General features: G+C 36.8%; 2 protein-coding genes across 9 annotated transcripts in view; one reads left to right on the top strand and one right to left on the bottom strand.

Annotated features, from left to right (window-relative positions):
- Positions 1-1,176: 1,176 nt before the first annotated feature.
- Positions 1,177-6,383, bottom strand: brms1la (BRMS1 like transcriptional repressor a). The gene is made up of 10 exons (XM_079854224.1): positions 5,913-6,383; positions 5,622-5,712; positions 5,384-5,511; positions 5,212-5,291; positions 4,567-4,663; positions 4,395-4,484; positions 3,905-3,969; positions 3,782-3,821; positions 2,239-2,365; positions 1,177-2,149 (listed from the first exon to the last, which is right to left on the bottom strand). Exons 1-10 carry the CDS (start codon positions 6,046-6,048, stop codon positions 2,032-2,034), a joined length of 972 nt encoding a protein of 323 aa, XP_079710350.1. The 5' UTR covers positions 6,049-6,383; the 3' UTR covers positions 1,177-2,031.
- Positions 6,384-7,649: 1,266 nt separating this feature from the next.
- Positions 7,650-26,800, top strand: part of ralgapa1 (Ral GTPase activating protein catalytic subunit alpha 1) — a 70,888-nt gene continuing 51,737 nt past the window's right edge. For 6 of the 8 annotated variants that reach the window (XM_079854212.1, XM_079854217.1, XM_079854215.1 and 3 more), the window contains exons 1-16: positions 7,650-7,987; positions 14,758-14,868; positions 17,049-17,098; positions 17,695-17,752; positions 18,900-18,943; positions 19,185-19,362; positions 20,488-20,603; positions 20,923-21,061; positions 21,213-21,421; positions 22,246-22,491; positions 22,880-23,050; positions 23,693-23,818; positions 23,972-24,120; positions 24,231-24,354; positions 25,730-25,967; positions 26,116-26,280. In XM_079854212.1, coding sequence (XP_079710338.1) covers positions 7,882-7,987; positions 14,758-14,868; positions 17,049-17,098; positions 17,695-17,752; positions 18,900-18,943; positions 19,185-19,362; positions 20,488-20,603; positions 20,923-21,061; positions 21,213-21,421; positions 22,246-22,491; positions 22,880-23,050; positions 23,693-23,818; positions 23,972-24,120; positions 24,231-24,354; positions 25,730-25,967; positions 26,116-26,280 — 2,230 coding nt within the window. In that variant the 5' untranslated portion in view covers positions 7,650-7,881. The remainder of the gene's footprint in view (positions 7,988-14,757; positions 14,869-17,048; positions 17,099-17,694; positions 17,753-18,899; positions 18,944-19,184; positions 19,363-20,487; positions 20,604-20,922; positions 21,062-21,212; positions 21,422-22,245; positions 22,492-22,879; positions 23,051-23,692; positions 23,819-23,971; positions 24,121-24,230; positions 24,355-25,729; positions 25,968-26,115; positions 26,281-26,800) is intronic. The other 2 variants (XM_079854213.1, XM_079854216.1) reach the window with 1 other exon arrangement.

A 26,800-nucleotide genomic window follows, 5' to 3' on the forward strand; every position in this document is an offset into this window, starting at 1 on the left:
GAGTATTTCACAATCTGCTCAGTTACTGGGATTTTCACGCACAACCATTTCTAGGGTTTACAAAGAATGGTGTGAAAAGGGAAAAACATCCAGTATGCGGCAGTCCTGTGGGCGAAAATGCCTTGTTGATGCTAGAGGTCAGAGGAGAATGGGCCGACTGATTCAAGCTGATAGAAGAGCAACTTTGACTGAAATAACCACTCGTTACAACCGAGGTATGCAGCAAAGCATTTGTGAAGCCACAACACGCACAACCTTGAGGCGGATGGGCTACAACAGCAGAAGACCCCACCAGGTACCACTCATCTCCACTACAAATAGGAAAAAGAGGCTACAATTTGCACAAGCTCACCAAAATTGGACAGTTAAAGACTGAAGAAAAATGTTGCCTGGTCTGATGAGTCTCGATTTCTGCTGAGACATTCAGATGGTAGAGTCAGAATTTGGCGTAAACAGAATGAGAACATGGATCCATCATGCCTTGTTACCACTGTGCAGGCTGGTGGTGGTGGTGTAATGGTGTGGGGGATGTGTTCTTGGCACACTTTAGGCCCCTTAGTGCCAATTGGGCATCGTTTAAATGCCACGGCCTACCTGAGCATTGTTTCTGACCATGTCCATCCCTTTATGACCACCATGTACCCATCCTCTGATGGCTACTTCCAGCAGGATAATGCACCATGTCACAAAGCTCGAATCATTTCAAATTGGTTTCTTGAACATGACAATGAGTTCACTGTACTAAAATGGCCCCCACAGTCACCAGATCTCAACCCAATAGAGCATCTTTGGGATGTGGTGGAACGGGAGCTTCGTGCCCTGGATGTGCATCCCACAAATCTCCCTCAACTGCAAGATGCTATCCTATCAATATGGGCCAACATTTCTAAAGAATGCTTTCAGCACCTTGTTGAATCAATGCCACGTAGAATTAAGGCAGTTCTGAAGGCGAAAGGGGGTCAAACACAGTATTAGTATGGTGTTCCTAATAATCCTTTAGGTGAGAGTAAGTCTTATGTTTTCTCTTCTTCATCTTTTGCTGTATTAATGATCACTATGACTCCACACTCACTAAATTAGTTTTGCAAAGATTATACAACTTGTCTCTTTTTTAACCCATGGTATTTCTATTCTAATTAGACTATTGAATTGTGTCATTTATTAAGGACAACAAAGCACTATGATATTGAAATGCTGTATTTGAGAGTTTGTTCAATGTGAATTAATAAGAAACTGACAAAAATACATTCAGCACAGAATTTTCAAAAGTATGGATAAAACAAGAAATGTAAAAGTCACAGTACAGCAACAAACCAAAGGGTGGTGATATAACCCCACATTTAAAAAAACAACAACAACCAATGACCAGAGCTGAAACGTACATTACAATGTATGATATAAAGTATTCATGGCTTGACTAGACTGTAAATAGAGCAGCATCAGATCACATCTTCTTAGAACACCTGATAAAGGCCTGATACTCTGAGAAGTTGTGATAACGTCTTGTTTATTCACTCCTAAAAATACTTAATCTGTATTTCATAAAAGATGTTGGACGAGCAAGAGCGTTTCGTTCTCACCAAGGATGGAAACTCTCATTTGTATATGAACACAGTGATGAGGCAGAAATGTAAAAAAATAAAAGTAGGATAACATTTGGTAGCTTGACACGGCATTACAAATCACTACACGTCAGAACTGGGTTCAAACGCCATTAACTGAGCAGAATTGAAATGGAAAATGAGCCCAGTCGTCAAAATACAAAAGTAAAACACCTCATTGTAGTAACTTCACCTGTAATTAAAATACATGGTTGAATTTGTCCGGCATACTAATCTTACAAATGGTCTTGCATTGAATAAACAATAAAATAACATCAGCTTTCCCCACATTTCAAATGACAGACAACACACCAACGTATCTGTTTTTAAACATCAAAAAAGGTATTTAAATCATGATATACTGTACATAAAATGGCACTATTAAACATTTCAGACTGCCGCACTGACATCTGATCAGACCTCAGGTAGATCAGGCATGTTTTATGGAGTATTTGCCTTTCTGAAGCTGAGAGATGTACAGTTTTGACTTGCTCCCATCGACCCGTTTGAACCAGACTTCATCGTGATTGATTGTAGTTATTATAGCACTGTTTTGAAAAAAGACAGAGGAGAAAAATGCTGCAGAATAATCAATATGAGCTTGGCAATTCAGCGTGTCTGGGTAAGGAACCCTCACCTCGTAGGATACTCGTCTTTCTTGTCAATACATATGGCTTGTCCGCGGCTGTACCAATCCCCGTCGTAAAACAAGCGTCCATCCTCCGAGCGGGCATTGTGCTGGTGTTTCTCACTCTTTGAAGAGACTACGACAAATTATGCAAAGTTCTACTGTTACTGATATAACACAGATCAACTAACCATACATACATGCTGTGTCTATAGTTAACTTGCATTTGTTAACAAGTTACCACTTCGCAATTTGATGAGATTATTATGCACCGAAACTCCTGGAAGTTTCCCCGAGCAAAAGGGACTTGAGTACATTGTTCAAGGTCACGATAGTAAAAGGGACATTTTAGAATAGTGTACCCTGATTTGGATTAACTCTGTTACATTTGTGCCAAACGTATAACCGTTACAGCAGGTGGTCTAGACCAGTGGTTCTCAACTCCAGTCCTCGGGACCCGCTGCTCTGCACATTTTGTATGTCTCTCTTATCTGACACACTCAAATCAGTTCATGGAGTCTCTCCTAACGAGCAGATGATCTGGTTCAGGTGTGTTAAATAAGGGAGACATACAAAATGTGCAGAGCAGTGGGTCCCGAGGACTGGAGTTGAGAACCACTGGTCTAGACGTTAAAGATCTGGGTTGGTCACTGAAAAGTTGAATGTTGTAATCACTCAAGATATGATACATAATTACATACATTACTCTTCAAGAATTTGGGGTCTTTTATTCAGCAAGGACATATTAAATCAATCAATCGTCTAAGAATCCTGAATCCTGTTTCCACAAAAATATTAAGCAGCACAACAGTTTTCAACATTGATAATATAATAATAAGAAATGTTTCTTGAGCAGCAAATCATCATATTAGAATGATTTCTGAAGGATCATGTGACTGAAGACTGGAGCAATGATGCTGAAAATTCAGCTTTGCATCACAGGAAATAAATATTATTATTAGGGCTGTCAAACGATTAATCACGATTAATCGCATCCAAAATAAAAGTTTGTTTTTACATAATATATGTGTGTGTACGGTGTATAATTATTTTCTATATATAAATACACACACATGCATGTATATATTTAAGAAATATTTGCATGTATATACTGTGTATATATATTTATATTATATATAATTTATATTATATATAAATATTTTATATATAAATAACACATTTTCTTAAATATATATGCATGTGTGTATATTTATATATAGAAAATAATTATACTCCATACACACACATATATTATGTAAACACAAACTTTTATTTTGGATGCGATTAATCGTTTGACAGCCCTAATTATTATTATATATTAGTATATATATTTTACTGTATTTTTTTTTTTTTTAAAATGCATCCTTGGTGAGCAGAAAATACTTCAAAAACTTTCACAAACATTTGTAAAAAAAAATCTTGCCAACCTCAAACTTTTAAACAGTAGTGTATAATTATTCCAGTTATACAAAATCTAATAAATAATGTAAATACTGTATATATAAATGAATAATATATTTGACTATAGTTGTGAATATTAAATATATCTTACCATCAGTCTTTACTCTGTGAGGTCCTAATGTTGCCATGGCCTACAAGATAGTAACATGAAACATCACTTACAAAATAATAAAAATGTCTTCACATAAAAAAGAAGAGTTTTTGACAGTCTAACCTTTCTAATAGCAGTCCAGTCTTCCAGTATATCCAGGTCTTGCAACATGTAAACTATATATGGCCGTGAACATGTTAAGAAACTCATAAATCATACCGTTATTCAAGCAAATTCTAGATAGATTGTAGTTTATGGAAGTTTATTTTAAAGATCATTGCGACTTTTTATCTAACAATTCTGACTTTTTTCTCACAATTGTGTAATATACAGTCGCTATTGCGAGTCATAATGTCAAAATTGCGAGTTATAAAATCAGAATTGCGCGATATAAACTCACAATTGTGAATTATGAAGTCTGAGGAAAAAAAGAATTGCAGCTTTATATCTCTCAATTCTAACTTTATAACACGCAATTGCAACTTTATATCATCCAATTCTGAGAAAAAAAGTCTGAATTGTACAAAATAATAAAAAGATAATAAGTCGCAATCATCTTTTCTTTTTTTATTCCACGGTGGAAACAAGCTTCCATAGTTGTAGTAAAGGATATCTGACACAACAACAGGCTTTTTCTTTTTGTCTGGACTGAAGGGATCTTTCTTCTTGTTTTTTCTTGATTGTAACTCATCATTCCAGAGCTCTACAGGGGAAATATGACAAAGATTGCATAAATAACACAAAAACACAAAAATGATGTGTGACCGTATTAACAATTCCAGTACCTGAGGTAATATCTATACTATGGCGGTCTTCCTCCAAACGTCTGATCTTCTCCTCCAGTTCACTCTGAACCGTATCAAATAATAAGAGTTTCTCACTCTAGAAGAAATAAATTGAGCCAAATTAGAGTTACATTTAAAGTCACAATGAAATCATAACTGGCTCTTCTTTTTTTGGAATGTTTAAGTATTTATTATAAAATAAATGATTTATCCGTGCACATCATTTTTTGAAAATATATGTTCCCTCATAATCATTCATCAAAATATCTTCCCCTCCCTTTGCAGCGACATCTCTTCTTTTCTCTGATGATGTGTTTACTGGCACAAGGGCGGGGCAACCTGTCACTCACATGAGATCAACCAATAGCAAACAACAACCATCCAATCAATTCCCCATGGACAATATCAAGTCCAGCCCATTTTTTTCTCTTGTTTCAGAAGCCGTTTCACTCGGATATATGACTATCGCAACTTCTGTTTCATGTTGACTTTAATTCTGAAAGTGCATTTAAATAGATGCATGCTTCAAATGTGGTAACTGACTAACAGCCTCAAGCAATATAAACACTTCTGTGTGGTGCTATAATGACATTTCAAACATGCACCATTGTTTAAGTAATAGTGGATTACATCTGTAAATCTCACCTCCCAGTGCTGGAGCGCTGCTTGGGTTTCACAGTCGTATTTATTCTTCACCGATTCCAAGCACAACTCTCTGTAGATACCTATGCATATAATCAGTGAGATAATGCACTTTCTTGCCTAATAAAAATCACTATTTCAAAGAACAAAAACCCCATGTTCGGTTTGGACTGACCTGCAACTTTAGTTCTGACTTGCATGTTCTCCTGAAGAGTTGCAAGAGGTTCCAGGTACTCGGGGGCCTTTCCTGACATCACTTCCTGGAGTTTGGCGTCAACTTGACTGAGTCTTTCTTTATATAACCTAATAAAAGCATGAAAACTTAGTGACCAATGTGGAAAAGTGGAAAAATCCATGTGTAAATTCCACGTGTGCATGCACAGATTCAATTCAAATAAGAAGATTGTACATACTGGTCTTTGAGATCAGTGAATTGTTTTTCTAGATTGGTCATCTCGTCAAGGCACTCCATCCTTCTCCTTTCACAGTCCTCATCGTCCATTTCTGTAATTAAACAGATTGTTTATTTCTTCATATGTTTCAAGTAAATTAGAAGTAACAGAATCAGACTCAGTATGTGAAGTGGACTGTCAACTGACTGTCAAACAGGGACCAGAAATTCCTCAATAATACATACATAAAATACGGTTATTATTGTCTCATTGTAATATAGACAGACAGACGATAGGTAGAAAGATAGATACCTGAACTTTCTCCATCCTCGGAGACAGAAGAGCTCTCTGTATCCTCATCTTCTGAAGTGCTCCCCTCTTGCTCTGCGAAATCCACCTCCATCTCTTCATGGTTGCTCTCCTTCTTTTCTCTCGAGTGCACTGGCATCCTGTCTTTTATTCGACTAAGATTACCGTGAAAGCTGCTTCTCACCTTTAAATCAATGCTTTTTGTGAGCAGATGTTTTTGTTAGCTTGATGTTATTGCTAAAAACAAAACATACATCTAGATGTATCATGCTAACAACAAACGTTTAAATCCTGCAAATGACTAGTAGTTCGTTTAGTCTGGATTTGATGAAATCGAAACGGGGAGCTTTTGCTTATTAAGTAGCTTTAGCTCGTTTAATATTTTTGTAAACCACAAAAAAATCTCTTTTTGCTTCATTAAGCCATGCTACCCTGTGAAAAGCTGGGACAGTGGCGCGGAATGTGAGCTGTTGTAGCGCTTCTGGGGTTTGTAGTTTTATGGTGATACATGTATCTCCGGTAATATGGTTCATAGTGATCTATAAAGAACTACAGTTCCCTGCCAGTCACTCGTCCTGTGGAGAGCGTGTTTACTACTATAAAAACAGGCTGTATAAATCAATGGACGACTAGATGGAATGATTGTGTTATTTTCATTGTAGCAAGTAAACTTCTAAATTATAATTTATTATTATTTGATTTATTTTGAAATAGAGTTACTGTTCATCCAGGTTTATTTTTAGACAACTTGACAAACAAAAAAATAATTCTGAAACCAAACATTATTAAATAAACCTCTTTCTTTCGATTTATTTTTATTTTTATTAATGTATTCTCAAAGGAATATAGCACAAAAATAAAGGATATAATATAAGGAGAAGACATATATTATTTTAGAAATACACATTTTTTTTAAAATTAAAACTAGATTTGATATACTAAACAATAAAGATGAAGTTTGAATTTTTATTATGTTTATTTTTTTTTACTTCTTTGCTTGAATAGACTAGTATTCCTACAGAACAAGTTTATGGGGAAACAGCTTACAACAGATATGTACTACTGTACTACCTCACATTTATTTACTTAAATACTTAAGTGGAACTTAGGAGTGAAGTGTGCAGACTTCTGCTTATGAATCGACACAAACAAAACAAAGATGTTGAATTCATTATTTCATAATATATTGTCTTTCGTAAAGTATAATTTATATTCACAATGATAAATACACAATACTGCTCAATAACTTTAACAACATTATAATAAATGTAAAAGAGAGTTGTTTTGAATGTTTACATTTTTAAATGTTTAAATGTTGTTGTTTTTTTAGTCAGCCTATTTGTCAAATTTGTCCACAGTTATTAGCCAACAGAAATTGACCCTTCATTGACTCACAAAGGCAAGCAATATAATGAAAAATAGAAAAATAAATAGCGTAGAAATTATAGAATAGCGTACATAAAAATATAAACACATAAAACCTTTCAATCAAGAATACAAAAATATAACATACCTCGTTATAACAGTTTAGAAATGTCTCACACCTTTTATCATCAAATATGAAGTGCAATGATCTATTTTTACATAAATTATGCAAAAACTGTTTATGAATGTAAAATAAAATAATTTCGCTCTTGTCGGGTGTGTTTCTGGATGTGTGTGGTTGTGGGTCTGAGCGTTGGATGACTCTGGCATCGATGATGTTTTTCATGTCGCGTCCTCCGACCGCCATGTTTTTTCAGATCTTCAGAGAGGTGTGTACTGTGTAGTTCACATTAGACACTTACACACAGAGGAGGGCTGGCTGTTCTTTTCTTTTGTCTGACCTCCTCTGCAAAAATGCACGCCTCACCACTAATTCCTCCCGTTTCCTTACAACCCATAACTGCTTTCGAGCCGTGAATTTGACAACCCCTTCCATGTATGAGGAAATTAACGGAAGATTATCATTAGCTCTTCAAAACATCTCGGAATGTTCTCTAAAAAACCTCATGGAGATGTCAGGAAATCGACACAGAAAGTCCTGGACCCCAAGAAAGACGTGCTGACAAGATTGAAACATCTTCGAATCGTTATTGGTGAGAAATAACATTATTTATATTTATTTTATGAACCTTATGTTGCCTTGCATGGAGCTAACATGCTATGTAGAGAGGAGAATGAAGGCACCATCAGCAATCATGGTGTTTGTTTACCTGCAATTCTGTGACACCTTTGACAGTATTTGACAAGTTTGCATTTGGAAGTGTGGTCTGATATACAATGATTTGATAAGGGTGTCTTTTTCTCTTGAATGATTGAGTGGGTTTTTTTTTGTCTGGGGTGGGTTTTGTTTTGATAAGACATGCATTGGTTTCACTGGAAACTCTTTAGATGTCAGTGAATCTGAGGTTGAATAGATGTTGTGTTTGCACATTTTGACAGTTTTTCTATTAAGTTCAATTGGTTATTCTGTCTGTAAGTGATTAAACTATCTATCTATCTTTCTATCTATCTATCTATGCCATATCAATTACATACTTCATATACGTATACATATAATTGAATTAATAATTTTGCATGTGATGGCTCACATTGTGATAGGATGTTTAGAAGTTGAGAAGAGTATGACAATTTTGCTCATTCTCATATGCTCAGTTATTCTCTTTTGAACACACGTCAAAACGTGCAGTTTGCTTAAATTAAGTAATAAATTAAAATCTGGTGTGAACAAGAAAGTAATTGTTCAGAGATCTGAACTTCGTAACACTTTATTTTAAAGTGGCGTAGTTACACGTTACTTAGTAATAACAGTAAATTATTCATAATTACAAGTAACTAACTCTAAGCCAAACCCTAAGCGTAAGTGCATGTAGTTAATATTACTCGGTACTTATTTGAGTAAGTACAATGTAACTGTCAACTTTAAATAAAGTGGATCCCTGAACTTTTTTGTTTTGTTGTTTTTAAGAGAGAGAGAGAGAAATAAATCTCACTCAAATTGAAAAATTGAAAAATGCAATCGAAGGAAAAAGATGCCTCTTGACCAGTGGAGATTAGTTCATGTTTTGGGTGGGGGACAGCAAAGATTTGGTTCTTTAGGAATGGGTGGGATGTCACTGAATAACAGAAATAAACCAGCACTTCCTTTGGGATTAGTCAAGGAAGTCCGAGAAGGAATCCGTCTCAGGCCAGTTCCCTCAGATTCCTGAGTTGTTTTAGCTGCACTGACTTCCTGAATGTTGGACATGTGGATGGTTTATGTAACATCCCAGATTTTTGAGTGAAGTGTCTTTGGTTAAAGAGTCCTGTTAGAGATGTTGGCCTGCCGTGGAGTAGTTACTGTCCTGTTTCCTGAATTGCTCTGTGTGGTGTTATCTGGCTTCCTGGTGCCATTGTGTTACACTGATGATTGTTTTGAAACTGAAAATGTGATGTTGCTATGAATGGGTTGTTAAAATTATTTTCATAGGAACACACATAGTTTTAATGTTGTAATGTATTATATTTTAAGGTCTATTTTAAAAGAAAGTGTACTTGTAAGTAGAGGTGGGAAAAATATAATGTGTATTTCAAAGAATTAACCATAACAGCATGGCAGAGAAAAAAATATAGTTATTCTGCACTTTTCACAATTATATTTTTAGGGGAAAAGGAGCAAAACTGTGGTGGCTTTGCTGACTTATTTTAATTTTCCCAAAACAAACAAGCTGGAAATATAGGCTACACTACAGTTCAAAAAGTTTGGGGTTGGTAATATTTTTAAATTATTTTGAAAGTCTTTTATTTTCACCAAAGCTGCATTTATTTGGTCAAAAATACATTAAACCAGTAATACTGTGAAATATTATTACAATTTAAAATAAACGTTTTCTGGTTTAATATATTTTTCTGGTTTCATATATTTTAAAATTCCTGTGATGCAAAGCTGATTTTTCAGCATCATTACTCCAGTCTTCAGTTTCACACGGTCCTTCAGAAATCATTGATGATTTGCTGCTCAAGAAACATTTCTTACTATTATCAATGTCGGAAACAGTTGTGCTGCTTAATATCACGTTTGTGGAAACCATTATACATTTTTATTACACTTTCAGGATGATTCAAAGAACAGCATTTAGTAATTTTCTTGACTGTCAATCATCCTTGCTGAATAAAAGTATTATCTAAAACAAAAAAAAAACAATCTTACTGATTCCAGACATCTGAATGGTGTTGAACATATTGCAGTTTTAAATGGACTAAACAAAGATTTGCAAAATATTATGATCATGGTATGGTATGACCAAGTTTTTAATTTAATGTTGTGTTAGTATGTATCAGGTCCTTGCATATTTTAAATGCATATTATACAGTAATGAAGTGAAGTTTCCCTGAAGTGATAAGCTCAACTTTATTACATTATTCACACATCCACTTATTATGGCCTTGATCAGACCCTGTGCACAACAGCTTTTGTGCATTTGTGGACCTGAGGAAGTGAAGTAGCCTAAACAAACGGATGGGTGTGTTTGAGAAAGTGCTCTGATAGGAAGCACACAATACTGTTTAAGAACTAGGCCTACCTGTTATTGAAATGCATCTGCGACTATTTGAAATTAACTTCTGATGTGAATTTAAGATTTATTTAGTTCAAAGCTGACATCCTGCATTACTACAGTACATTATCCTTTCTGTGCACAGATCAATTGCCATGCTGAGCTTGAGAATTGCTGCTGTGATCAACAGTCATATTTTATATGAGGTAAATCATTAAATGGCTCTCAACAGATCGCTGCACACTCAGTAACTTGTGAACTGCCCGAGATCTTAAGGTTGATTGATTTTCAATATTGAAATGACTACACCACTATGATTATTGCACATATACAGAGGTGGGTAGTACATTGACTCCATTACATTTACTTTTGTACTTGTAAAATTTGTACTTTTGAGAGTAGATTTAAATGTGTACTTTTACTTTAAAGGGGACCTATTATGCAAAATTCAGTTTTATATTGTGTTTGTTTGAACATAAATGTGTGTTGGCAGTGTTTGTACACAATAGGGGTTGGACGATTTCAGATTTTTTAAAGTCGACATTTATGTGACGAAAGATGCTGATGACGTCATTAATGAACAAATAAGCCTGAACATCGAGCTGAGACTCGAACGTGGGTTGCCTTGTGCACATCTACGGCATATATGACTCAGACAGCGATGCTCACAAGGCTATTGCTCCTACATAACAGCTTATTTTTTTATCAGTTCTTTTGTCTTTATGCCGTTATATTTCTTTCTCACAGATTTCTGCTCATTCTAAAGCAGATACAGATTAAGTAGCACAGTAAAGATTACACTTTTATGAATGCATTAGTGAGAGAGTGATTGCGTGTGAATTAATTCTATGGCAGTGTCTCTAATAGTGAAGCTGTGGGTTTTAGTTACTAAGAAATATAATATGTTTGAAATTTTCAGCTTCTAAGCTATTTTATTGATAAATCACAGAACAGTGTTGAGAATGCACTTCTGCGTTACTGAATGTTTCTGTGCGCTATCTGCACGTGATGTGCAAGCTTCTCTGTGTGTGTGTGTATTACAGTGCAGCATGCAGTAGAGAATGAAGATTAACTTACTTGTACAATAAGCTCTTTAAAACTTGCATTCTCCCGATTAATTTTGAGCATCCAGATCGTATAATCAAACATATCTTGTGGACTGCTCACTGAGTATGCAGTTACTTGTCATTTTAACTGTTTGGAAAAGTGGACTTAAAAGATTTCTTATCCTGTTGCGTCCTCTATAGAGGCCATGACTAGCGACTAGTCGACGTCAAGTTTAAAGCGTCATGGTAGAGCATTAAAGTCGACTAGTGAGTCTATGCAATCCCTAGCACACAACACAACTACCCTAAAATGATACAAATCCACCCACTCCTATTTTTTAATCGCCATAAAACCTCAACAGTCTCATAGAACAAGCCGTTAAATTTTCTGACAATCTGACGGATTCTGCCGTATTAGCACAGTTTCCGCCCTGAGTGAGCTGTACACATTCTGCCATTTTCTCCACGCCCGAGCAGCTGTAGCGACAAGAATGTCTTGTAAGCAATTCAGGTGTTTTGTTGTTGGATGTAAGAGTGAACATAACAGTCTTAATGTACTCCAGACATCACAACTGCTGAAGACGCAGTGGATACTTGAGGGAGTCACTTCAAGCTGTTGTATCTGTCTTCTAACCTTCATTATAGTAAACTGCGTTAGGCAATGGTATTTCATAAATTAAATCTGTTTACAGAAGTTACAACTATAATTAAAATAATACCTCTTTTATCTCTATGCAGCATATATTTTCTTCTTCAGTATCGGTAGGTATCATGTCACATTTGCCACTTGAGCACCTGTACAACAAATAGGCCTAATAAGTAAACATGAAGCAACATGTTCAACATGTTTTTGTGCGTGTGTTGCTTCATTATAGCGCATGGCGAATGTTGTAACAGTATTTGTGTGTGTTGCTCATCCATCGTTGTAAAATGGCTGAAAAAACTCTCTGGTTGATTTTCAAAGAGAGTCAGTGTCTGTTCATACATATAGGGCTAAACTTATATGTAACTAGTAACTACTTTTCTAAGTGATTGAAATTATGATTTTTGCATGATGGATGATAAAAAAAAAAAATTCCCATAGACTTACATTCTTTTGACTTTGGCCAGAAAGTGGCCATCTAGCAACCACTCAGAATACCTAAGCAAGCACATATCTTGGCAACCACCTACAACATCCTAGCATCAGAATCTTAGTTAGTTCTGGTTTTAAGATGAATCATACATTATGCTTTCCTTGAGATTGACAGTTTAGGAGCATCAGCGCTGTCGTTCTTTCCATGGTGTTCAGTTCATCTTTGAAGATGAGGGCCATTGTCAGACACTTGTGCTCTCTGCTGTGTTCTATTTTAGATCTCAAATATTTCCGACAGCCAGTGTAGCACCATCCGTTGGCCTGTTCTCTCTCATGTACTGTAGTTTCAGCCAAAATTCCCCTCTGTCTGTCTGTTCTCATAGCTTTTTGATATACACCACAATCTGTAAAATTCATAGGTCTTTGGCTCACTGCTCATTGGCAGTTTGAATGCGGGATGGGCATTTTGAGGAATTTTGTGGTTACTACCCTTAATTTCAGTAGCTGATAACAATTTCATTGAAATTCCATAATTCTTGAAACCACTAATATGGCCACTAATATATTCTATTGATTGATTTTTTAATTTAGGAGCAAAATATGTGAATAATATTATTATATTCATAAAAAGTCTAAAGTTTAGGTTCATTCTGTGATTTAAACTAGTTTAAATCCAGATGAAACAGCGCTGACAAACAGGTGAAAGAAACACTGTGCACAAGAAACCATCACAGTGGTTTGCAGGAAGGCAGACGAAAAAGAAGATCATTTCCAAATACAAAGTTTTAATTACAATCCAGAAGACAGGCAAACAGGTTGAGCAACACACACTTACACATAACGGTGATCAGACAGAGAATGATTGTGAGGGACCAACTTGCAAACACAAATGAGGATGATTAATAGAACACAGCTGACACATTAACTAATGACGAAGAGTGGGAAAACTGAACAAAGGAACACATGGTGAACATGAAAACAAATTAAAAGTCCATGATAAAGAAACTAGGCTGAACATAAGGTGACAGATACCAGAAGGTTTTTCAATCTACAAATCGCCATCATTTACCATGGATTTATTGTAACACTAACTGCACCATGGTATTGTGGCAGAAATGTGGGATTTTCATATTTAATTTTATAATATTATTAATGTAGAGATTCATATTATTAATAAAGGAGTTAGGGAATATAATTACAGTATTTTTTGTGATTTAAGCTATAGCCTATCATTATATTTTTGTACAAGTTGTATATTTAGCCTACTGTTTTTCATACAAATACCATATAGTTGCATTTTACCATGGCAGTGAGGTGCTATATGGTTGGTTTTAACTGTGGTTATCATGATCTAAATGTATGCTACTATGGAAGACCAATTATTAATTTTAATAAAACTCAAAACAGTAAGACTATTAAAATTTTACCATTATAAAAATGGTTGTTACCATTTTTTTTACAGATGTTACTGTTTTTGTTAATGAATATAAATTTACATCTGCATCCTAACTCAAACTACTCCTACTGTCAACTCAAGCTACTGTCAAATGTGCATTTCTTAGAGACAGAACATGTAACAGTATTATTAATACTGTAATTATAGTACTCTGGTGTTCATGCTGGCTCACAGCTCTATAAACAGAATGAAGCAGGTGCTTGACTGAGGTTGCCGGACACTGCGGGAACGTGTCTGTGACCAGGACCGGCTGCATTAGGATGATGAGTGGAGCTGGACTGTGTGGAGGAGCTTTAAAGCACAAATATTGACTTGTGTTGCTGGGCTGCAGGTTGAAGTAGACTTCAGCATCAGTATAAAGAGACCCGCTCACATCCTGCATGCTGAAAGAGACAAATTATAAACTAGACAGATTGTGTGCTTGAAAGAGAGACCTAGCATTAAGGGGTATTTTACACAGTACACAATGAAGTAATGTTTGTTTGTCATGATCCTAAAGTTCTTTTGATCTAGAGGTTTATACATAAATACCTGAAGGTAAAAGATACATCATGCAGATGTGTTGGAGACATCATCAGTGATGAAACCTGGGGTCATTGGGTGTTTCGGGTCTTTCAACATCAGACACCCTCGCCCAGGTGACCCGGCGGAGTTGATCAGAACCCAGCTTATTTTAAATTGTACAACTGTTGTTTAAAACTTTCTTGGTTTTGTTTTGCTGATTCATTGTTATTTTTATTTATTTTTTTTGTAGAAAATGCGGAGCCTGCTGAACTCAAACACCTCTTCGAGCAGAATTACTCGTACATCTACTATGTGTTCTTTGAAAATTTTGTCACCATCGAGGTTAACCTGAAACAGAAAGGTAAGACCTACAATGCTTTATTTTCTCGCTCACCCACTCTTTTAGTTTTGTCTTATGAGATTTTTTTTTTCTGACTGTTGTTTGATAGTTTAATGTTTTTCAAGGTTCGATTTGCATTGTTTTTCAACTGGCCTTCTCACTGTGTGCTCCCTGCAGACACACTGTCGGAATTCAGTGTTAATGAGCAAGTTTCCATGAAATGACTTATGACGAAAATTAGCCAGCCCTCAGTTAGCCATGTCCGGTCACACGGGCTCATTATAGTGCACAGAGAGCACAGCCAGTGTCTCGGAACACTGCACAGTTGCTCATTGAGTATGCAGAGAGCTGTTCACTGCCTAGCTGGTTCAGATTGTTATCCTTGCAACAAGCAATTGTACAAGCAAAAGAAAACGAACATACGAGTTGACCTAAATGTGCCCCCATTACTTTGCTTGCAGAACCTGATTTCACCAAGTGCAACATGTTTCTGGATTAACATCTTTGTTGATCCTGCAACAACGTTCCAATCAACCCAATCAATCAGATTTGAGGAACAAGTTTACAGTTTATGTCAAGTTTAGGCTTACAACCTGAGTTAGGCGCTTCTACATCAGTGTTAGTCACCTATCATTTCCCTCTTATTTTAGGTATAACTTATGGGTAGGATTAGATTTAGGGGTAGGCATAAGGTTATGATTACATTTTCGGGCAGGAATGTTGTTCCAGGATCAACAAAATATGTAGACCCAGGAACGCGTCTGACTCAGCAAAAACAGGACGTGCTACTTTGCTTACTGACCCCACTTGCATTGCATTATGAATTCAATTCTGAGGCAGTTAAGCGTCCTTGTTCATGCTTTTGTATAGAGTAGTCGAGTGAATTGTATTATCGAAAAATAAAAAGAGTTTTTTTGTAAAAAAGGGGTTGGGGTTTAAAGGGGCTATATGTAAAATTCAGAAACCTGTGTTATCAGCAACACCAGTGGCCGTTAAGTGAACTGCAGCCTGAAACGTATTGCTCGTGTTCGCACTCATGCCCACGCAACGTACAAGAGACTGAACGTGATCCAAGGCCCCTGTATACTCAAGCCGAAGTTCTTTTTTGTTGTTTGCATAGAAGTAAAAAGAAGTTGGAACGCCATCCACCCTTCTGAGAGGGTTTAGATGAATATGTAAAGATGTGCCGCACGGTTTCCTCTTAATAACAAAAGCACACAACAACAACGACAGCAGTGAGAAAACAACAGTTAAGAAAGCATCTGATCATATCGATGTGGATATGTTTACACAAACTCTGCAATTCAGCGGCATCATGTTGACTGATGCGGTAATTAAAATGACACTGTTAGGATAGTTTGATTATAAAGTATATTTGAGACTGTAGACTATATAATCTGGCTATGTGAGACTATAGTTTGAATTAGTCTCTTTTCTTTGCATGACACATTAACATTACAGTACAGAATAGCTCTTTCGGTATTATCCTGAACATTGTATAAGCATTCATTTCATCTGTCATAGAGCAGTAGAGGTTCTCGGGAGCATCCGTAAACATCACATACTTTAGATTTTCCTGCCAAAAATGACCCAAGTTCCTCACATAGAAATCAGTCTACAGTTTGGGGAAGGTCTAGTTTTTTTTTTTTGAAGTTTCGTTACAAGCGGTTCACGCATTGGCAATAAAAAAGCGATTAAAACATGTAATTCTTACATATAGCCCCTTTAAGTGGACAAAATGATTGAAGAAGTCCGGCATGAATTACCACAGAAATGTTTGTCTTTTTACCCGGAACATTGAGTTATTACATTTTGATTAGAAATTACAAGGTCAACAAAACTTTTTGAAAATGAAACACATGCGTGGATGAATCATTCACAATAAGATCTAGAACATGCATTTAGAAAATAGAATTTCCATTTAATGCGATGTGATTAAATTATAAAATCTTGACAAAAATTGTTTAGGGCATTGCTCGCTCTCTATCCAGATTTACTTTTCTTAATACTTGTACATCTTTCATTAAAATTGATTAAAAAGATTGCTTTGAGCTGGTCTTGATGCCACATGTTGAGTGCCCCATGTTTCCATAGCAGATAGGTAATCCTTGTTTGTTGAGCTATTAATATCAGCCCTGTGGGTTTCTGTGATCCCTTGGTGACTTTCAACATGTTCTGTGTTTGTTTGCTCTTTCCTGTAGGTCACAAATCGCAACGGGAGGAGCTTGATTCTATTCTTTTTATATTTGAGGTAAGAAATGTAGATAAGCATTTAATGGCTTTTTAAACGCATTAGCTCAACCTCATCAGGTTTGGTTTCATTGTGTCAGCTCTTATTCAAATACTCTTATCTGGTCCAAGATGTCGACATTGTTATATGTATGATCCACTAAGTATTTGCTGAAACATTGTCATCAGTAATGAAATCATTGATAAGAGCGTGATTGACGTGCGGCTGACAGATAACCGATTCGCCTCACAAACAGAAAACAGGTGTTCTTTGCCGCACCCAAAAGCACTACTAATGAGTCACGCTTTAGCTTTTGATCACCTGGTATGCCCCTATGGGCTGTTTGTAATGGTGAAGGCTGGAGACACTTTAAATGTACCATCATGATGAGACAGGCATGATGTCTGTGTGAAGGAGAGCTATTTCAACATTCCAACCTGTTTCAATGTCGCAAGGAAACCCGGTAATGCGTGTTTGCACAAATCTGTTTTGAAATGTAAAAATGTGCTGCACTCATATTTTAATCTCTTGATATATTTATTGAGATGTTTAGATACATGTAAAAAATGTTATATAATGTACATGTCTGCAGTCAAATCCATGTGCTTATCTTGCAGAAAATCCTACAGCTGTTACCAGAGCGAATACAAGGAAGATGGCAGTTCCACAGCATAGGTGAACATTTCTACTCATTCTAATATGCTTATTTGGTGCTCAACAAACATTTCTTATTATTATCAATGTTGAAAACAGGTACTTAATATTTTATAATTATACAATTTTGTGGAACTTTTTTTTCCAGTGATGAATAGAAAGTCTGAAAGATCAGTATTTATTTGAATTGGAAGTCCTTTGTAACATTATAAATGTTTTTACTGTCACTTTTGATTCATTTAATGCATCCTTCTTTGCTGATGTAAATTAATTTATTTTTATATAAAAAATAATTTGTTAAAAAAAAAGTCTTATTTTGAGATTACGATTATTAGTGATGTCTCGTGAGGAAATTTTCACACAATAAACTTATAAATTTTATAAATAATATAATTTGCGAGCATCAGGGAGCCGCTATCTATATGCATGGTATTGAAATCGCTTTTGAATGCGTGCTTGCTTTGCACTTCGAATTCATGATCATGTGTATAGGGAGAGGTAGTGCTGACCCCACATTTTACAAGATAAAATATATGTCAAATAATGATGGTCAGGATGCCCACCAAATCCTCTGCCATCGTCCTGTCAGTCATCTCTCCTTACTCTTGTCACATGATTAGTTAAATCTGACTCCAGCTTCACTGTGCTTCAACTCTGCAACACAGTGTGGGCGATGCCACGAAGGGCAAATAATGTAATCTGTGTACGAAAGAACACAGTGTAACACCGACTTTTTCAGCAAGCCTAATTACCATGGAAGAGATGTAATGTATCTTGTGATGCTTTGCGCCTGATTTTAGTGGCTTAACATCTTGTATTGGCCGGTGGTCTCTCCTTTTCCTCTGCTTTGAAGTCTTTTAGCAGAAGGATACACAGACCACCAAGATAAACACAGAGAATGCCAAGGATCTGGGGCCCAGAAACACCCAGATCTGACCGAGAACTCTGACATTACAGTCCTTCATCACTGACTAAATGAGATAAACAATACTTAGACTGGCTTTAACATGAAGGATAAATAATTTTCAGTTTTATTTTATTTTGCTCTCTTCTCAGTAAACCCTAATTACAAACATGTTTTCCAGAATTATCCAGTTAGCTCAGTAAGCCAGCTCATTTGAAAGTTATGAATTTGTTCCTCAGACTAAACAACTGTGTTGCTTCATAGGTCTCGTTCTCAAGAAACTGTTACACACTGGAAACTCCCTAAAGGTATTAAATCTCAATACATAGTTTACAATATTTTAACGGTATCTCAATAATCATTGAATGAGTGTTTATTGTTCATTTTTTAAGAATCTTAAAGAAGAAATATTTTTCTATCTTTTTTTTTTTTATACGACGTATTAAATATAGCCTCTGAAACAACAACTTTTTTTCTGCTGGCACAACCAAGGCTTTGAGAGCAGCTAAAAATTGTAATCAATAATGTGGTTGTATCTGTGTTGCATAGATCCGGAGGGAAGGAGTGCGTCTGTTCCTTCTGTGGATGCAGGCTCTGCAGCACAATGCTCTGAGAGAGCAGCTCTGGATCTTCGCCTGTCTGATCCCAGGATTCCCTGCACCACAGTCCGAGCTGGGCCCCCGAACCCTGGATAATCTGATCAGCCCTCCTCTTAACCTTCAGGAGAGTGAGTGTTTGTTCACTGTCTCTCACACCTTCTGTCTCATGAAAACTGATAACCAAAATCTTTCACAGAGCTTTTGTACATTTCTTTATTTTGTCTCTTAAGGTCATGTATAGTGTTAGTCAAGGTTTCTCTTACCAAAATAGTCGTCATTTCATTTTCTTGACCATTTTCCATCCTCTTTCCAACCTTTAGAATTAAAGTTATTGTAGTAAAGTTTTTTTTATCTAATATTTTTTTTTTTTTTCAACTTGATTTAAATTATTTAAAATGATTTTCAATAGTTTTAGTTTATTAATAACAACACTGTCTGATTGTTGGGATGTCATAGGGTGCTTTCACACTGGCAGTTTACTTCGTAATGGGGCACAGTTCGCATGAAAAATTGGTAATGTGAAAGCTGTCTTATGGACCCAGGAGTGCACCGGGCTACCGAACCCGAGACTAACCTGTTAGTGGTGGTTGCACTGGAACTGTAGTGTGATTTGCATGCATGTGGAAGAACTCGCACTTGGGTGCGCACTTCAGTCAGCAATGTAACCTGCGCATACATTTTAGCCGAAGATGACGTCACTAATTCAACAGCGCATACTAGGGGATGACAGTGGTGGTGAATTACCTTGGATACGAGCGAGAGTGAGAATGCAGTGTCATCGTGCAGAGTGCAATCAGAGCGGCAAATGAATGGCTCATAATCCACGGTGTCCTCAAAAGAGTCAATTTGCAAGCAGCAGAAAGCCACCTTCATGCGCCACATCTACATTAAACCCAAGAGTTGTTCATTCTGCTGAGCATAATAGCACCAAGTTAATAAAAAACACTATATATTTGCCTGCATTCTGTTTTCTATCATGCACTGTGCACATTTATGATGATATAAGATGAATGCAAATGCACATAGACTCAAGTGAGAGTGAAGCCAGACCAATGCTGCCAATCGCACTCGGACCGCAGGAAACGTGCCCCATAACCACAACTACTTCTGAATGACCTGTTCTGTAGCTCATTTTCAATAAATGTTTTTTGTGGACTGTGCTGGGAGCTTTTTGAGTTTCTCTGCATAGTAAATTAAACTCGCATCTGATGTTATATCCCCTTTAAAACATATATTTTTGTCCATTGCTGCAGCTCAAGTGACTCCAGAGGAGATCAGCCCGCTGGTGCCTCCTCAGTCAGGTGATAAATCCCAGGAGGATCTCACTGGCTACTTCCTGGAGGCTCTACTAAAATACATGGTAAACCAGGTACTCCCCTCTTGCTACTAACACTGCTGATGCTAACGCGGCTGGCGCAGAACCAACGCTAAAGCTGTGGAAACCAAACTTACATGCCACTGACCCCAGATCTGCATGCAGTTGATGCCAGAAACCCTTGCTGCAGTGGTGTGTTTCCCTGGCGCTATAACGGCTGCTCTGCTTCACACCCTCCCCAACATAAACAACTGCACCACGCACTGCCTGCCTCCACCAAACCCCACTGTCCTCCACAAAACACAAACAGGCTGTTCTGTCCCAGCTGCTGTGTATGTGCTCAGCTTGCCATGTGTGTTCTGTGCCCCTACAGGCCAAAAGCTTGGAGTGGAAGTGCAAGGAGAACCATGAGAAGGGGTTCGCCTTCCTGTTCGCCAATTTCAAAAAGTATTACCTGCCCCATATCTTCCCCAACTTCTCCAAGGAGACCAGTTTGTACAATCCTATTCTGGGTAAGAGTTAATGAAAATCCTTCATGACAAAGTAAACATTTTTTTTTTTCCCCATTGTTTTTGATGAGCTATTTTTGCTGTGACAAAGTTAGTTTTAATTGCTCAGGATGATAAGATGTCTAATTTGGATTTGTGTCCTGTTTTATAATAGAGGTTCCACCCATGAGACCAAAGCCTTACTACATAGTTGTTAAAAGAGACCCAGAGACCAATGAAGCCCTGTACTGCACTAAAGAGAACTTCCTCAATGCCAGAGTCATATTTATTCGCTGGCTGGTCTCCTTCTGGCTGGAGCCACGGTCAAACACAGGAACAAACATCCCTGGCATGGAAGGAGAAATCGTGCCAAAGAATATCCAGGTAGCAACACAGATCTTCACATGTATGATGCAGTAATGGTTGCAAAGCACTATTAGGGTTGGTCTGACTTGGCTCTTAAAGTGGTATTTCCCTCAGAAATGAATATTCTGTCATCAGTTACTCGCCTTTGTGTTCAAACCCATAAAATTTGGTTAAACTTCGAAACACAAATAAAGATATTTTTAATAAAAACAGAGAGGTTTATGCCCTTCCATTGAAAGTCCAGGTAACCAAAATTTTGAAGATCATAAAAAGGTCATAAAGGCGTCGTAAAATTAATCCATATGAATTGATTGGTTAACTCGAAGCCTTGTGAAAAGAGATATGATTGCTTTATACGATGAACAGATTTAATGTAGGCTTTTATTTACATCTAGCCAATGATCAACACACATACATAAATAGAGCACATCACATATAGTAAACATGGAAACTCAAACATGCAAACCAACAAGGTTCGTTCTAGCATGTGACGCACGCATGAAACAGCTTCCATTGTTTGACGAATGTGATGCTTGTGTTTTTATATGTGAATAAAAGCCTAAATTAAACCTGTTCATTATATAAAACGATCTTGTCTTTTCACAAGACTTGGATTAAACCTTTTGATTCATGTGGATTAATTTTACAACACCTTTTATGACATTTTTTGATCTTAAAAGGTTTGATTACCTGGACTTTCAGTGGTGTTTTCAATGGGTGAACTAAGGTTTGGATTAGTAACCAAAATGCTGCACATTTAACTCCAGGTTGCTCCTGAGGTTGTCTCAGCACCATTGAACAAGCAGTAAACGTGCATTTTTGCAATGCTGCTGCTGTTTCAGAGAGCAGCGGTGGGCCTGGCTGCCCGAGGGGAGGATGGCGGCCTGAGACCAGATGGCCTGGATGGGGGTGGGGTTGGCGAGCCGGAGCAATCGCACTCAAACACCAGCACCCTGACAGAGAGAGAGCCCAGCTCCTCTAGCCTTTGCAGCATGGACGAAGAGCACCTCACCGACATCGAGGTGGTGCGCCGGGTCCTGTGCTCCTCTAGAACCAATGTCAACTTTATCACTGAGATCTTTCGACAGGTAATCCTCCCACGTAGAACAGAAGCGCTTCACTAAATCTAAATATCAATGACAGAGGAAGAAGTCTGGATCATTTTGAAGAAGTGGTTATGAGAGGTTGATTGTTCTTTTCAGGGACTTCTCTGTCCTAGTGATAGACAAAGAGGAACATGAATGGGGATTTGTACAGCCCATAGTTTTAGGATCTCAAAAACCCTGTTTAAAAATGGTGCACTTAATGTTTACTTGTGGTCTTGGGGACTGGCAATGACTGTCAAGTTTGCACACATGAAGTGGAAAGATGCCCAGCTAAAGAATCTCATATCTTTAGTCACTGATTCCTCTAAGTATATACTATAAATACACTGCTTCTGTCTGTGATTATAAGTGAGTGTATTATATTCTGCAGGCGTTTCTATTGCCCATGTGTGAGTCTGCAGCCATGCGTAAGGTGGTGCGGGTGTATCAAGAGTGGATCTCTCTGCAGGATAAGCCTGTGTTTATGAGAGAGCCAGAGGAAGACCGATTCACAGGCCAGCTGGACTCTGCCCACGAGCAGAGAACTGATAAAGAGGAGGAGGTAGGTGTCTCTGAACTGAAGTTTATATCAGAGGAATGCTAAGACGGTTATTAGACGCTGAGTCAGCCTGCACAGCTTGGTCCCTAGTTTCTTTGTACCAGATATATTATGTGGTGGTATTGGCTAATATCCACTTTTTAAGTCAGTCTGGCAAGGTCGCTGCAAGGAGCTTATATCAGGGCTTATTTTTTCCAATTCATGTGTTTACTTTTTCTAAGCCAAGTTTTTAAAGTATTAAATAGTCACACACTTCTCTTATATATTATATTATATTATATTATATTATATTATATTATATTATATTATATTATATTATATTATATTATAACATATTATATTATATTATATTATATAATATTATATTATAACATATTATAATGCCAATGGAGTTTTAGTTTAATATGTGTATATATATATATATATATATATATATACACACCCACATTATATTATATTAATAAATAAATATAATTATATCTGTTATTATATTTATATTTTTATATTTGTTAAATATATAAACAGGCAAAACAGCATACATTTGTAATATTGAACATCCAAATGGTTGTCAAGCATAACAAAAATATATAGCTATAGTACTGCTCTGTTATTGTTCACCAATCAATGGTTATCTTGTTTGTGCAGGATATTGGGCTCACAGTGTCTGTCCACAATCAAAACCCTAATTGGTGCAGGAGTTCTGGAAATAAATCCTCTGATTCTGAGGTTTTGGAGTACAACGTCCATGCTGGTGTCCAGGCCACACTACAGGTGAGCCCAGGTGTTGGTGTACAGGTAACTAGTGGTTCAAGATCCAGATTTGTAACTGAAAGGCTGTGGGTTCAAACCTTGCAAAGATCACTTATGTAAAACAGGCGTTTGTCATCTAATCTCATTTCTCCCACAATCTCTTTCTCCTTGCAGGTTTTCATCACCAACTCCTCTAACGTCTTCCTTCTAGAGGCAGCCAATGAGCTGAAGTCACTTCTGGAGGAGCATGTTGACATGTGCAAGCGTGTGCTCAACATATACCGCAGTCTGGTTATGCATGAAACCATGAACCAGAAGACCTGGTATGTCCATGCACATTACACTTCATTACTCTGGTCTCAGGTGTCTGCTTGAAAGAAATCTGCTCAAGCTCTTGTCCAGCTCATCATGAGTGTGTTTGTGTCCATCACAGGGAACAGGTCTTGCTGGTATTGCTAAGGGTAACTGAGTGTGTGATGAAGAGACCTCCATCCATAATGCCTCATGGGAAGAAGAGTAACACTTTATCAGGCCGTTTGGCTGGGGCCATTTTTCAGGTACCACCCACCAACATGCCACAACAGTCAGCTTTTTTAGGCAAAAGCTGAGTCTTGGTGGTAAGCAGCCACAACTGTGAAAAAAGCCATGTTTTTGTTGCGCTGGATGACCCATAGGAAATTCTCATTGGTCCAAAATCACGCACCACATACTACACATCATAAATGTTCTGACTGGCTGTGGTTTTGTTATTTTGCACAGTATTTCACTTTCAGTTGGACACAGCCAGTAGAAATCTTTGAAGAATTATTTGTTTGTCCGTGTTAAGGCCCGTTCACAGCAAGAACGATAAAGATATAGTACTAAAAGTCATTCTAAATATAAAAGAATAGGGAAGCCCACACCACAACTATAACTGCACAGAAGAATGATATAGTTGGAATCACTTTCAGAACTATTTAATTTTTTTAAAACAATGACAGCCAATCAGAATCCATCCTGCTTTAAAGAGCTTGAGCATTTAAACTCAAATGCGACAAAACTGCAGCGCGTGCTTAGAATAAACAGAAAGATATCGTCCGCTGGTGTGGACGCTAATATAGTTATTTTTATAGTTATCGTTTTTGATGTGAGCGTGTCTTTATTGTTAACTAAAACTATTAAAAATTTGTTTTTGAAATAAAGATAAAATAAATAGGGCTGTCAAACGATTAATCGCGATTAATCGCATCCAAAATAAAAGTTTGTGTTTACATAATTTATGTCTGTGTACGGAGTATAATTATTTTCTATATATAAATACACACACATGCATATATGTATTTAAGAAAATGTGTTATTTATATATAAAATATTTATATATAATATAAATTATATATAATATATATACACAGTATATACATGCAAATATTTCTTAAATATATACATGCATGTGTGTGTATTTATATATAGAAAATAATTATATACCGTACACACACATATATTATGTAAAAACAAACTTTTATTTTGGATGCGATTAATCGCGATTAATCGTTTGACAGCCCTAAAAATAAAATATAATATACATATTAGATGAAAAACTTAAATAAAATAAATTTAAATAGACATCTTACAATTACTAAAACTGAAATAAATATAAATTAAAGCTGAATATTAAAAAATAATAAAAAATCAGCATATAACATAACATTTTCTAAAACTTCAAATTAAAATACTGAAATAACTGAAAAAGAAAAGCTAATTCAAAAAATGTATTTGGTATATAATATAATATAATATAATATAATATAATATAATATAATATAATATAATATAATATAATATAATATAATATAATAATATAATGTATATAAATAATACTAAAATTATTATTTCTAGTTCATCTGTTAAAGGGTCTGATGTAGTCCATACTGTGTTGTCTGTCTTCCTGTTCAGACTCTGATTGTGGCCTGGATCAAAGGGAATCTGAACGTGTACATCTCTCGGGAGCTGTGGGACGACCTGCTGTCTGTACTCTCCTCTCTCACCTGCTGGGAGGAGCTGGTCACAGAGTGGTCCCTCACCATGGAGACACTTACCAAGGTTCTAGCACGCAACCTTTACAGCCTGGACCTGAACGAGCTGCCCCTGGACAAACTCAGTGAGCAGAAGCAGAAGAAACACAAAGGCAAAGGTGAGTTATATAAAAATTCAAGATCACATGAATACTTTTGTGCTTGCACATAGACTAAAGTAGTTGCATAACATTTCAAGCCTTTGAAACACACCAGCTTCACTATCATAAACGTATATAAATCATATATTTGTCCCACTACCTCTAGGTGGTGCCCATGAGGGCCAAAAAATCATCGTCGATCGGTCGTTCTCCAAAGGCTGGAGTCGAGACCCACCAGGCCAAGCTGTTGCCATGAGACAGCGCAGCGCTACCACTGCTGGCTCACCAGGCATCGAGAAGGCCAGAAGCATCGTCAGACAGAAGACTGTGGGTGAGTGTGTTTCAAACCCTCCCTGTCCTCTCTTCCTGTCAGATTAAATCTATGATGTTTAAAAGAAGAGAACAAGATTGCGTTAAATTATGTCCTTTCTTAAGGTGCGGTCACATTAGCGAAGTTTTGCGGGCAAAAAGGTCTGTTGTAAATGATTTAGAGATGTATGAAGCACAGCTCACACAGAATCACTTTCTAACCAAGATGATTTCTGTTGGTCAACGTGGCAAATTTGCTTGACCGTCTTGAATTGTTGCGAATCTTTAACGCGCCATGTTTCTCTTAATAAGTTCACAGTCTAGATTTTCCAGAGCCTTGATGTTCATGTGTTTACCAGTCAGTGCTGATTTAAGATGCACTAATAGGCTCGTTTCTTTACCTCTTCTTTGTGATGCTCACTGCTTTCTGCCATCACTTTCTCTTTCTCTCTCTCTCTCTCTCTCTCCATCATGTCTTTCTCTTCCCTAACACCTCCCGTTTTCCTCCATCACTCCTTGTCTCTCTCTGCTCCATTTCCCTT

This window comes from Squalius cephalus, assembly GCF_949319135.1.
Source record: "Squalius cephalus genome assembly, chromosome: 20".
In the NCBI taxonomy this organism is placed as follows: Eukaryota; Metazoa; Chordata; class Actinopteri; order Cypriniformes; family Leuciscidae; genus Squalius; species Squalius cephalus.

Excerpts from the sequence above, each read along its gene's own strand:
- brms1la (XM_079854224.1), bottom strand. The coding sequence starts at position 6,048 with ATGCCAGTGCACTCGAGAGAAAAGAAGGAGAGCAACCATGAAGAGATG. Across the intron at positions 5,713-5,912 it reads CGAGGATGGAGAAAGTTCAG|AAATGGACGATGAGGACTGT; the intron begins GTATCTATCTTT and ends GTTTAATTACAG. Across the intron at positions 3,970-4,394 it reads AAAGCCTGTTGTTGTGTCAG|GGCCATATATAGTTTACATG; the intron begins ATATCCTTTACT and ends TAACATGTTCAC.